Here is a 12767-nt window from a genome sequence, read left to right on the forward strand (position 1 = left end):
CAATTGTGTCCTACTTGTTGTTGATTCTTCCCCCCAAAAAATCTAAAATTTGATATCTTTATGTTTGAACCCTGAAATGTGGCAAAAGGTTGAAAAGTTCAAGGGGGCCGAATACTTTCGCAAGGCACTGTATATAGCACGTTTTATTTTCTGTCTTTTATCTAATTCTTAAAACGATGCCTTGGTCAGTGTTGCACTCGGAACATGTCTGTTACAATAATTTTATTGCTGCTTGGACCATTTTTTCGTGTAACGGAGCCATAAGCTGCACTAGACTACTGTACAGAAGGGTTTGATATTAAATTGTATTTTGTTCTGTCTTTTTCTTACAACTTTATTCTTGTTATCCTGAACAGGTATAAATAAACCTATGAACCATTATTTCCTTTTTTGTGCGTTTCATTGTACCCAGAGCACTAACCATTCAGATACAGTCTGGCACACTCCAGGTGTAATACAAGCAGGTCACTGTACGTGTCAATGTCTGTAGCAGCCAGAGAAAAGAAGCCACAGTGATCCTGCAGCATCCTAAAGACGAGCATTATTGTATTAATAAAGCCATGTGTGTGGCCAGAAGAAAGCAGATTTATATCTATGATGCCATGTCTGTGCTTCCTATTCAGAAAAACATATGAGATTTACTTTACATGTTGTATCAGGAAATTTAATGAATTATATTAAATGAACTGTAACTTGACTGTGCTGATCCCCCTATGTTATAATACTATGTCTCATAGAGACAGACTAGAAGACCCTCCTTCAAGAGCATGACCTAAACGCGACTGCAACTTCTGCATCCTAAATAGCTATGTCCCTGACTCACAAAGTACAGGTGCCTTTTACAGCAGCTTGTGTAATGTTAATGGAGTGCTCACAAAGAGTTTACAATGGCCACTAGCACATTAGAAGTGCCCTCCAGTATTTACTGCTGGATCAATCCTGCTTGTAAAAGGAACAATTCTGATGATGACTTAATAATAAAGAATTGCAGATAATGCGATTTTCTATTATGACTGGCCCCAAACCATAGATTCGCTCACCAGCTACCAAGAGAGCAGCATGGACTTGGTCATTTGTCTTCATGCTGTCTAGCTTCCGATATACTCAGTTTATGGAAGTGTCTGCCTTATAAACATTCTCCAATATGTGTAATGTACTTTGTGTCATTTTTGTTTCTAAGAACATTTTCAGATATTTTCAGGCCGTCATTTTCCAGTTGCTGCTAAGATTTGTAAGACATTCAAAACAGCGTGTGTTTCTTGAAACGGTAAAGCCATCTGCTTACATTTATTAGATAAGAGGAGACTAGTAGCTACACAACGAGAACCTGCAATTTGATATGCAGCAAGTGAGAGGGACTATGTATGAAAAATAGAAAATAATGATGCTTGTCTACAATGTTGCTTATTTGTATCAGCACCGCTTCACACGGTGTTTTACAAATGGAAGGTTGTTTATAGCTGTTCCTTGGTAGAGAAAAAAAAAACCTGTTTGCTGCAGTGGATAATAGTGCAGGACTGCGTTGTGTATTCTGCCCTAATGCTTCTTGTGTTGCTCTTTATTGTCTAGCGGTTTAGAACACCACTTAAAGACAAGGATTTATGTAAGCTGTAAAATTAATTTATTCTAGTAAATGCAGATCTGTGGGATTTATGGCCATCTACACAGTAGTAATGCTCCTGAAAACAAAAAAGTCTGTTGTATAGATCCCAAATTCTAAATCTGTTACATAGAAAAGATAAAGGACCAATAAGTTCACGCTGTTAATTCTAAATGTGTTATAATGGTCTAGCGGAAGACAGGACTTAAACCACAGGGACCCATTTGCACAGTTTCTTCAATAGGACTAAAATTCTGTGCCAATTCCTTTCATGGGAATCTAATTCATTAGTAGCATCTATTAATGAGTTCATGGTTTCAGTAAGAAGCTACTATATGTAGGAGAATTGTATTGTCAACCACATTCTTGTAAAAGGTGGTACTTTTCTGCTAAAGCCTTGCAAAATTAATCTGGGAAGAGAGAAGTCCTTACAATAATCGACCATATTCACCTGCCCGAGTTTCTGCCAGGGTTTAGAAGAGGATTCTGCCTAAATCCAGATAGAAAACACAGTCATCATATTTTATACCCCTTGTATGTGCCATCAAAGGTATTTTTGGAGAATAATATAAAATGCAAATTACACTCACAAATGTTTTGGAGTCGTAGATCTAATGGAATATGGTAGGGCAAGTCTATATGTGGCCAGTCTGTGGTAGAAATGAGAGTTTTAGGTTATCATTTCTGTTACAGATATTTTGAAAATCCATGACAGATTATTCTTGGGAAAATCCATGCAGTGTGAACATGGTATACTAGTTAATTTCTTGCTACATGGTTCATCGTTATAGGTATACTCTGATCCTCCAGCTGAGCTACTCCCCCCTTCTTTGGCTTAATCCAGATTTGTCTGAGTTGTTTGGTTAAACAGGCTTACAGTTATGGTCAGACGTTGGGATTTCTGCTCAGAGATCTACCGTATATGACAATGTGCTGTGCTCTCCCCATAACATTTCATGCAATAAGTTTCTTAGGTACCTTCATCTCAGACATTTACTGTCCACTAAATCCCCATTTATTGTAGTTTTGAGGTCTCAGGAACCTTGTGGTTTGGAGTTGGCCCTTTACTCTCATCTCTCTTATCTGATTCCTCTGCCCTAGTACAATGGCATGCCCTCCTTCCAAGCTTGACTGATGAAACCTTCCAAGATATACCAGAGGAGTGCTCTATGTATGGTTGTACAGTATTTCAGCCAACAAATAAGTTCATTCCATTTTCTATACCATATCAGTGCCACTTGACCCATGTCTCTGTGCACAGAATAGACAGAGTCCCCACCCGGGGAAGTATTAGATGCTCATGCTTGACTCTAAATGCTACTGGAAAGGGGCCACTGATTCCCTGTCACATTATCCCTAAAGATTTACAGTTTTGGCATGCTAGACTTAACCCCCAGTATATGTAATAATTCTGTCTAAATTCTTCTCTTCTGTTAAGCCATTTCATCTCGCTGAGAACTAACATAGTGTACGCGACATTATTGTAGATGGACTGTACCACAGATACTCTCCACAGGGGGTAACTAGCTACTGAAGAGCAAAGAGTTCATGTGACACAACTATGGATAAAGAGTTCACAGCTCAACCTTCCTAACTATATACATATAGTGTATTCGATTATTTAGGAGAATATATAGAGAATGATAATTACATAGCCCCACAGAGGATGAATATAGTGAAGTCTAGAACCGACCATGTAATGCTGTGCTGAGGCTTCATGGGATTCATAGCAGAGCAAAGAGGAAAATAAACATAAAATCCAAGATGGAGACTGATCAGGAACTTAGGAGATGCTGGATTGTAGGGATATGAGGGAAATGTACATGAAAGAAGCCTGGAGACAGACAGGCAGTCAGGTGAAGGGTACAGGGTTGGAAAAAAGTGTTTTTGTGGGAGTTCTTCTTTAAAATGGATGGCTCACAGCTATCCCTCAATGTCTTTGTTGAGAAAACTTGGGAACTGTTGCTCTCTGCGAAGGTTGTCCTACAGAGGTATAGTGGAGGGGCAATGGTGTGATTCTCCTCTGACCCCATATAATGCTTGGGTATTACTCTAGCATGTATCCACCTTGGCAAAAGTGAAGCCCCGTTATTCTAGCATGTCTCCACCTTCACAAAAAATGTTAATAATTTTATTCCATGTGCTCTCTGACTTTTACAGGCCTATAGACTTTAATGGTCATCTTTTCTCCATAACATAGACCAAAATACAGCATGTTTCCATTCTTCATCCATGGATACAGAGTCCTTCGGGGGGTGGAGGGGGGGGGAGGTGTCTGCATTGCAAAACAAAAATCAATTTGATTGTGTGCTATCCATTATCATCGAAGACATAACAAATCTGTAAACAGGGAAACATGAATGAGGCCTGTGTGCAATTTTTTTTTAACTCAATGTACCTACTAATACATTATATAAACATCAACTACCTTTAAGAGAGAAAAAAAGTCACGATTATGCAAATTGCTTATTCTGCAGAATTAGCTTTGAAGAAACCTATAGAAAATAACTTTTTTACTGCATTTTGGTATTTTTCAGTCTGAACCTGAAGGATTTTCCCACTTCCATTTATACGTATGTGCTGCCTTTTTAGTGAGATGGCGGAAAGAGATTCTGGAAGAGAGAGACTTTCATGTAAGTGATTCTATTTTACTTGATGTAACATATGGATTCAAATGAGGCCACTGTTATGTGCCTATGGTGACTATGCAGTAAATCCATTGAACAAAGGGAAGTAATTACAAACTGTAAAACATGTGACAAATTGTACACTTAAACAATGTCACCTTTGGCATCACAGACTTTTCAACTACAGCTGATTTGTAGTGTGCTCTAGTGTTCCAAACCGCAATTTAAATCTGACGGTAATAGCTCTGTAAGATTACTTTAGTGAGAGTTGTGCTATACGGAGGTGATTTACTCGAGTGTCTACTTATGGACAATACACAAATAACCACCTGTATTGTGTATAGTCAAATAATTATTAGATCCTTTTATATTAAATAATGCTTTTACTAGGTGTTATAAGTAGAGATGAGCGAACAGTGTTCTATTGAACACATGTTCGATCGGATATCAGGCTGTTCGATGTGTTCGATTCGAATCGAACATCACGTGGCAAACTCCAAAAAAATTCGATTCCCCTCCCACCTTCCCTGGCGCTTTTTTTGCACCAATAACAGCGCAGGGGAGGTGGGAGAGGAACTACGACACCGGAGGCATCGAAAAAAATCGGAAAAAGTCAGTGGCTGCCGAAATCAGGAGACCTCCCATTTTAGACGAATAGTGGATTTCAAATCCGGGTCATATGAGAATGTGAACTTTGTGACTATGAGACAGGGATAGCTGTACAGGCAGGGATAGCTAAGGATAACCTTTATTTAGGGGGGAATGTTATTAAAAATAACTTTTTGGGGCTCTATCGGGTGTGTAATTGTGATTTTTGTGACATAAACTTTTTCCAATAGGAATGCATTGGACAGCGCTGATTGGCCAGAGTACGGAACTCGACCAATCAGCACTGGCTCTGCTGGAGGAGGCGGAGTCTAAGATCGCTCCACACCAGTCTCCATTCAGGTCCGACCTTAGACTCCGCCTCCTCCGGCAGAGCCAGTGCTGATTGGCCGAAGGCTGGCCAATGCATTCCTATGCGAATGCAGAGACTTAGCAGTGCTGAGCCAGTTCTGCTCAACTACACATCTGATGCACACTCGGCTCTGCTACATCTGATGCACACTCGGCTCTGCTACATCTGATGCACACTCGGCTCTGCTACTCGGCTCTGCTACATCTGATGTAGCAGAGCCGAGTGTGCACACTCGGCTCTGCTGCATCAGATGTAGCAGAGCCGAGTGTGCATCAGATGTAGCATCATGTGTGCATCTGATGTAGCAGAGCCGAGTGTGCACACTGCTACATCTGATGCACACATGATGCTACATCTGATGCACACTCGGCTCTGCTACATCTGATGCAGCAGAGCCGAGTGTGCACACTCGGCTCTGCTACATCAGATGTAGCAGAGCCGAGTGTGCATCAGATGTAGCAGAGCCGAGTGTGCATCAGATGTAGCAGAGCCGAGTGTGCATCAGATGTAGCAGAGCCGAGTGTGCATCAGATGTAGCAGAGCCGAGTGTGCACACTCGGCTCTGCTACACCAGATGTATCAGAGCCGAGTGTGCACACTCGGCTCTGCTACATCTGATGTAGCAGAGCCGAGGGTGCACTAGAACCCCTGTGCAAACTCAGCTCACGCTAATAGAATGCATTGGCCAGCGCTGATTGGCCAATGCATTCTATTAGCCCGATGAAGTAGAGCTGAATGTGTGTGCTAAGCACACACATTCAGCTCTACTTCATCGGGCTAATAGAATGCATTGGCCAGAGTACGGAATTCGACCAATCAGCGCTGGCTCTGCTGGAGGAGGCGGAGTCTAAGATCGCTCCACACCAGTCTCCATTCAGGTCCGACCTTAGACTCCGCCTCCTCCGGCAGAGCCAGCGCTGATTGGCCGAAGGCTGGCCAATGCATTCCTATGCAAATGCAGAGACTTAGCAGTGCTGAGCCAGTTCTGCTCAACTACACATCTGATGCACACTCGGCTCTGCTACATCTGATGCACACTCGGCTCTGCTACATCTGATGCACACTCGGCTCTGCTATATCAGATGGGCTGACCGGCACACGGTGTAGTTGAGCAGAACTGGCTCAGCACTGCTACCAATAGGAATGCATTGGCCAGCCTTCGGCCAATCAGCGCTGGCTCTGCCGGAGGAGGCGGAGTCTAAGGTCGGACCTGAATGGAGACTGGTGTGGAGCGATCTTAGACTCCGCCTCCTCCAGCAGAGCCAGCGCTGATTGGTCGAATTCCGTACTCTGGCCAATCAGCACTGGCCAATGCATTTCTATGGGGAAAAGTTAGCTTGCGAAAATCGCAAGCTGACAGGGATTTCCATGAAATAAAGTGACTTTTATGCCCCCAGACATGCTTCCCCTGCTGTCCCAGTGTCATTCCAGGGTGTTGGTATCATTTCCTGGGGTGTCATAGTGGACTTGGTGACCCTCCAGACACGGATTTGGGTTTCCCCCTTAACGAGTATATGTTCCCCATAGACTATAATGGGGTTCGAAACCCGTTCGAACACTCGAACAGTGAGCAGCTGTTCGAATCGAATTTCGAACCTCGAACATTTTAGTGTTCGCTCATCTCTAGTTATAAGATCTACACAGAATACAAACATGAAAGATCTGCATTACAGATGTATATATTTAAAAGGTTTATACCAAGAAGAATGTAGGATAGAGGCTAAATAACTGATTAGTGGGAGTCTGACCACTGAGACCCAACTGTTCCTAAGAACGGGGGTTTTCCCCACATTGTGCATTCAACCTAGGCATTTAACTATTGGTTGGAAAAATCCATTCTCCTATTTACTTCATTGACTTTGAAGTACAACACTTCGGTCAGGCTGAATGTGCTAATAGAGGAGAATACCTCCCATTCTCTCCATGGGGGTCTCAGTGATCTGATCCCCCATGACGAACTATATATTCTATATCTTAAGCATAAAAGATCAGTATTCTTTGTGGCATAACTCATTTAAAGAGGATGAGTAAATGCAATTCTTTGATACAGATTTTGCAGTAAAGGCATAATGCATGGTTCAAATACCTTGTGCTCTTCTTTTTCTGATAGCCTCTTCATTTCTGTAATAGTTTCAGATTACTAAAATCTACTCATCTGATCTACCCCTAAGTATATTCCCTAGTCCATTTTTCCTACGCGTTTCTGCTACTTAATAACGCCATCGTCAGAGGCAAAATTGTTATGCCAAGATGCTAGTTAGGTCTGTTTGGCAGCATAGTGGCAAAATTTTGTCACCAACACATGGGGCAGTGGGCTAGAAAATACTTGTATGTATAGGGATAGATTGGCAATTAGAGATCAAAACTGAATGAGCTGACCTGACCAGCCACCCAATTTTTTCTATTTTAGCTGACATTTATTCCTGATCAGCAGTTAGGGCTGCAGAAATTAAGATTAATAGAATCTATAATAAAATGTTATTTTAATTGTCTTCTAAAACTAGATTTTAATATTCATAGATGTACAATGGTTAGGTAATAATATTAGTAGATTGTATTATCTTAAAACATAGCAATGTCAGAAGAGCCCTTTCTCCTCTTCCTCTTCTGTCTATAGACTTCTATGCTAGCAGTAAATTAGCCTCCTAAATGAACATAAAATATCATCTGTACTATTGAATTATGAAACATTGTTTTATAATTAAAGGTATGTGTTAATGAGATTAATGACAACTGTGAAACATTGCTTCAGGGTAGAGAATAAGAGATACATCTGTTATTGGCACATAGCACATTGTGTTAGATGTATAATGCTTACAGTGTTTAATGATCACAGTAGCTGTGAACTTTAGAACCTCGCCAGTCATAGGCCATTTGTGGAAAATGAGTACCATATATGATTCTTTATGTAAGAACGGAAGGCCTGTGATAAAAGGGAATAGCTTTTAGAAGATAAGTCAGACACGTCTGCAGAGTTTGCTGCATTCTGTTTACTATTTTGGAAGAGCTTGCTGCAGTCATTGCTTACTTTGCATAAGTCTCCTATAGGTTATAAAATCATATACCAAATCAAAATTTATTCCACGCATAGTTGTGCTTTAGAGCATCACTTAACTATATAGCCAGTGTAATAACTTACTTTTTATTGAGCTTAGTGCAGCATCTGCCGTATCTGTCAGAACAGGTTTGTGATATCACGGAACATTTATACATATGTACAGCCTTTGCAGTACTGAGTAGTGACTTGTGTTTTCTTCTTTGTTCTTGCACTAATACAGTTCCAGCAAGAGTATTTGGTGCACTGAAGCCAAACGTTTTATGGGAGGCTCTGACTTTATGTCTTAGAAATTGAGATGCAGAAAGTAGCGATGGCCAAAAAGCATGTTTTGGTTTAATTAGTATTTAAATCATATGCCATTTCACCTTTCACTGTTTTATGTGTGTATTAGCAATATTCTGCTATCTCTTAGCCAAATCACAGTAATAAAGTGCATTTTCTTTAATTACTGACCTCCATCAAGGGAACACGTTCATTCTACAGTCTTATTCACATAATAAATGGTAAAGATGTAGTTTGAGTTTAGTTTGTGCTGTAAATTGCAGCCATGCGTAATAATTGTATTATTGAAGGATACTGCACAGAAGACTTGCATTGCCACTGCATTGGCTTTTACAACACTAATAGGAGAAAAAAACATTTTAGTCAAGCACTCGGACTGCATTTCCTGAGTAGCAACAAAGACTAGTAAATGATATTAGACCAGTACTTAGGCAGATAATGGGGGCTATATATCAAGTGTCCTAGGGCACAACTGTAAATCATGGCATCTTTAAATATAATAATGGTAGTATGGCTAATATTTGTTACATCTAACACCAGCAGCCAAGAAAATAAACCGGTCTCTATAGGCAGGAAATATGCAATATTAATTTGTTCCATATATATATATATATATATATATATATATATATATATATATATATAACCGGTTAATCAGAATCCTTTACAATACACTTAGTAAAAAATAAAATGATGTAGCAGCCATAACCAGGTATTGAAAAGAAACAACTCACCCTGAAATTAAAGCTCCATGCTGCGAAACACCAGCATTTTTTGTTGTAAATTTTGTTGCAATTTTTGAGCCAAAGTCAGGAGTGGATTAAATAGAAGGGAAATGTCTGAGTGCCTCCTTTTATATTTTCCACTACTTTTCAAGCCACTCCTGACTTTGGCTAAAAAAAACGCAACCATGTGGGGCCTCAGTCAACCATAGCTAAAGAGCAGTACAGAACATGTACAGTGAATAAATATATTACTCGCTGTCTCATTACTGAATAAATGTGCAAAATTAACCCATAGTCAGGAAACTGGATAACACCCCAAACAAAATGCACTATATAATCAGATGCATAAGTATTGGCCCATCAGTGTGTATAGCAATGATGCAACTGAGGAAGATAAATACGCTATGGTTAGAGATATGGATAGTCATATATTATCAGCTAGATCAGCCTCAGGGGAACAAGTCAGTCTCAGTGGCCGAATATTGTAAGTGACTATTACAGTTCTAAGCCCCTAATTTTCACCCTATCAGTATGTCTTTGCAATCTGGAAGGAAACCCACACAAATACAAAGTCCATGCAGATGTTGCCTTAGGTGAAATTCGAACCCAAGACTCCAGCTCTACAAGGCTGCAGTGTTAACCACTGAGCCACCGCACTGCCTTAAGCCCTTTAATGAGATACCTCCACTGGTCGAACGAATAATGGTTTCCTGCAGGTATTAGCTAAACCGTGAGTTAGTGAAGGAGTCAATACGCCCTGACAGTTCCTGCGGTCACAACAGCTGGTTAGAGCAATAGCATTCTAATCTGATCAATGACTGTATATCAACGCATTTCCCCTTATCTCAGGGTTCATCAGGGAAGACAAATATGTGTAGGTAAATTGATATTCAAGATATTGCAGTTTAAACAACATTTCCTAGTGTCTTAATGGAGGACACCAGTACTTATAGTTGGCTATTCATACGTACCCAAGTTGTGCTATTAATAAAGATTAGTGTTAGATCATTAGCAGAACAGAGAGGTGGTAGACAGAGGTGAGGGAAGATTTGTAGATAAGAGTGAGAAGTTTAAACTATATTCTATGATGGATGGACAACCAGTGTATCACTGGTACAGGCGACCATGTTGAAAGATGAGTTTAGCTGTTGCATTCATTGTGTATTCTAGAAGGGAAAGTTTAGTAATGGACAGTCAATTAGAAAAAAATTACAAAAATCAAAACAAGATCAAGCCAACAATTAAGATTTTTGATGTTCAGAAAGAAATTAAGTCTTTAAGGAATTGGTAAGAAATTCGAAAATTCTGGAGATGTTCAGTACTTGTGGTGAAGATGACATGAGCGTCAATGAATAAAATAGATATTGTAAACTGATGTTCGGGTAAAAATATAAATCCATTTGTCGTAATTGGTTGTGTATGTTCCGCTGCAGTATAATTATGAATAATAAATTATGTTACAAAAATGACCCATTGTGGAAGACGTACCATGCAACTGTACGTTGCTTTCTCCGTTGCAGAGGTTTCTAAATAAATGAGATACATGACATGTAGTACTATCAATATGGAACATTTTAACTTCTTTCATCTTTTTTTTTTTTTTTTTTTTTTTTTTTCTTTTAAATGCAGATTGTGAGCCCCACATAGAGCTCACAATGCACATTTTTCCCTATCAGTATGTCTTTTTTTGGAATATGGGATGGAAATCCATGCAAACACGGGGAGAACATACAAACTCCTTGCAGTTGGTTTTATGCCCTCGGCGGGATTTGAACACCAGGACTCCAGTGCTGCAAGGCTGCAGTGCTAACCACTGAGCCACCGTGTGGCCCAACTTCTTTCATCTTTTTAATAGTATAGCACCATACAAAATGTGCCATTAAAATAATATATCCCTAATTACTTCCAGGCCTTTGCTCTTATTGCATATTTTTTTCTTCAACATTTTTACGGTGAAAGAAAAGAGAAAACCCATAGTCAGTGGCTGGTATGCCTTTGATAAAACTATATTGTTCAGTATTCATCTGCATGGACAGCTGCTCTCTCTTACATTAGCTGCCAAGGTACCCAAACACTTTATCATAGTTATTACATTCTTGAAATACCTGATGTTTCAGATTCCCATTTTCCTTGGCCTTCTTGTCTCGGCTAGGCCAGCTTGCCACTATTAATAGTTGTTTTTGTTTGATGTGCTTGTCTGTAGAATTGTTAAGTTGACAGTGATCTGTCCATGAGTTGTGTCAGAGTATTAATAAAATAGCTTTGGTGCTGTCCTTAACCTGCAAACATTGTGGTGTTTTAACACTGTTCTTCATTGTAGTGGTACATTTTATCATTTGAATTTGTTTAATCCTTTGTGTTTGACCAATTGCTTTATTAGTTATATTCTCATGAAGAGGGCATCATGGTTGGCGCTTTCCAAATGTGTGCAGAATGTCTTAAAGAAAGATTTTACCAATTCTCTATATCTATTCTGTAAATCATTCCTCTCTATGTATAGGTGTTATTTAGGCAATAGTATGCAACAGGGATCAATGACTCCTTGCACCAGTGCTGGAGATAACATTTCAGGCATATCTATCTAGTACAGGGCTCTCTGCTGTTTTAAGTAGGCAGTGGAAGGCAAGAACCAGAGGTTCAAGATGAAGTGGAAAAACTGCGCTCCCTGGTTGTTGATAGCCAGACAGCTATGCATCTAGCCTGATGTGTCAAGCTTTGTTCTTGCACTTGAAGAAGGACCCTTGAAGGTCCGAAACGTGTTGTGCTTTTGTTTCTCAATAAATCCATACGTGGACAATTGGTCTTTGTGTCACTATCTATCAACAACCAGGGAGCGCAGTTTTTCCACTTCATCTTGAACCTCTGGTTCTTGCCTTCCACTGTCTTCTCTCCGGGATTCCGGTACATCGTGGATTCTGCTGCCACTCTCACCTGGATTGTTTACTAACTTAAATCCACATTGGGGTTGTGATATCCCACAACCCTTCAGGTGAGAGGCCAACTGGTCTGAATTAATATTAATGAATATTGTCTACCACCATTTTAACAGATCTACTACGCTTAGAGCGCTCGGTGTCTTTTTCCTCTCTGCTGTTTTAAGTATAGAGCAGTTCTGCTCCAGATGGCAGTCTCATTCTCTTTCCCTCTCTCTTTCTCTTGGACCATGGAAACAAAATCAGAGGGAAGGGGGCACTAGTAGAAAAGCGTAAGCCATGATGGCATAAAGTTCAGGCCATGAGCTAGCCTAATCAGAGTGCAGCAATAGCCTGTGCACTTCATTTTTGTACCTTGAAACAAATGCAAAAGTATAGTATGTACACTCATTCATTCATTCATTGTAACAAGGCTTCGTCCAGATCATGCTCTGTCCCTTCCATACACACACAAAAGCAAGCTTTTTGCAGACCACTCTTAGTTATATAAAAGTTTCATCCAAAAGAGAAGGATCATCTTTGAAAAAAAAAAGTTTTGGGCAAGGATCACATTGAAATGTAAGCTTAATCACTTCAGTACCGGG

At 40.0% G+C, this 12767-nt stretch overlaps 1 protein-coding gene across 1 annotated transcript in view; it reads left to right on the top strand.

Moving 5' to 3' along the window:
- TBC1D22A (TBC1 domain family member 22A) overlaps positions 1-12767 on the top strand; it is a 352669-nt gene that overhangs the window by 252978 nt on the left and 86924 nt on the right. The window contains exon 13 of the mRNA XM_075274179.1: positions 4138-4233. Within this exon, the coding sequence (XP_075130280.1) occupies positions 4138-4233 (96 nt within the window). The remainder of the gene's footprint in view (positions 1-4137; positions 4234-12767) is intronic.

The sequence above is a fragment of the Leptodactylus fuscus genome, chromosome 5, assembly GCF_031893055.1.
Source record: "Leptodactylus fuscus isolate aLepFus1 chromosome 5, aLepFus1.hap2, whole genome shotgun sequence".
NCBI classification, from domain to species: Eukaryota; Metazoa; Chordata; class Amphibia; order Anura; family Leptodactylidae; genus Leptodactylus; species Leptodactylus fuscus.